Source organism: Cynara cardunculus, unplaced genomic scaffold, assembly GCF_001531365.2.
Source record: "Cynara cardunculus var. scolymus isolate 2C unplaced genomic scaffold, CcrdV1 Un_Scaffold_10921, whole genome shotgun sequence".
Lineage (NCBI taxonomy): Eukaryota > Viridiplantae > Streptophyta > Magnoliopsida > Asterales > Asteraceae > Cynara > Cynara cardunculus.
Window position 1 is genome coordinate 3,945 of NW_020206249.1, and position 429 is coordinate 4,373.

At 44.3% G+C, this 429-nt stretch overlaps 1 protein-coding gene across 1 annotated transcript in view; it reads right to left on the bottom strand.

The window, feature by feature from the left end:
* LOC112505435 (berberine bridge enzyme-like 8) overlaps positions 1 to 426 on the bottom strand; it is a gene marked incomplete at both ends in the record, with an annotated part of 4,180 nt that extends 3,754 nt beyond the window's left edge. Inside the window, one exon of the mRNA XM_025109343.1 lies at positions 4 to 426. Coding sequence (XP_024965111.1) covers positions 4 to 426 — 423 coding nt within the window. The remainder of the gene's footprint in view (positions 1 to 3) is intronic.
* Between the last annotated feature and the right edge of the window lie 3 nt (positions 427 to 429).

The window sequence follows — 429 nt, forward strand, 5'->3', positions numbered from 1 at the left end:
AACTCTAATGAACAAATCTTCACTTAATTTGTGCCCTTTATACTGCCACTTATTGAACAGATCCGAAGCTCCTTGATCTAAAGTCTTGGAAAGACTAAAAACCGAAACTTTTTCAGGAACATCCACAAGATTGACCTTCCAAGCTACTACAATACCGAAACTTGCTCCTCCACCTCCTCTAATTGCCCAAAACAGATCTTCTCCCATAGATTCTCTATCCAGAATCTTCCCATTGACATCAACAATCCAAGCATCGACAACATTATCCGCCGCGAGCCCATACTTCCTTATCATAGYACCAAACCCCCCTCCGCTTAGKTGTCCACCAATCCCTACAGTTGGGCAAATCCCAGCTGGGAATCCAAGATCTCGACTTTCTTGAGACACCCAGTAATACAATTCACCAACCGTGGCACCCGATTCAACCCA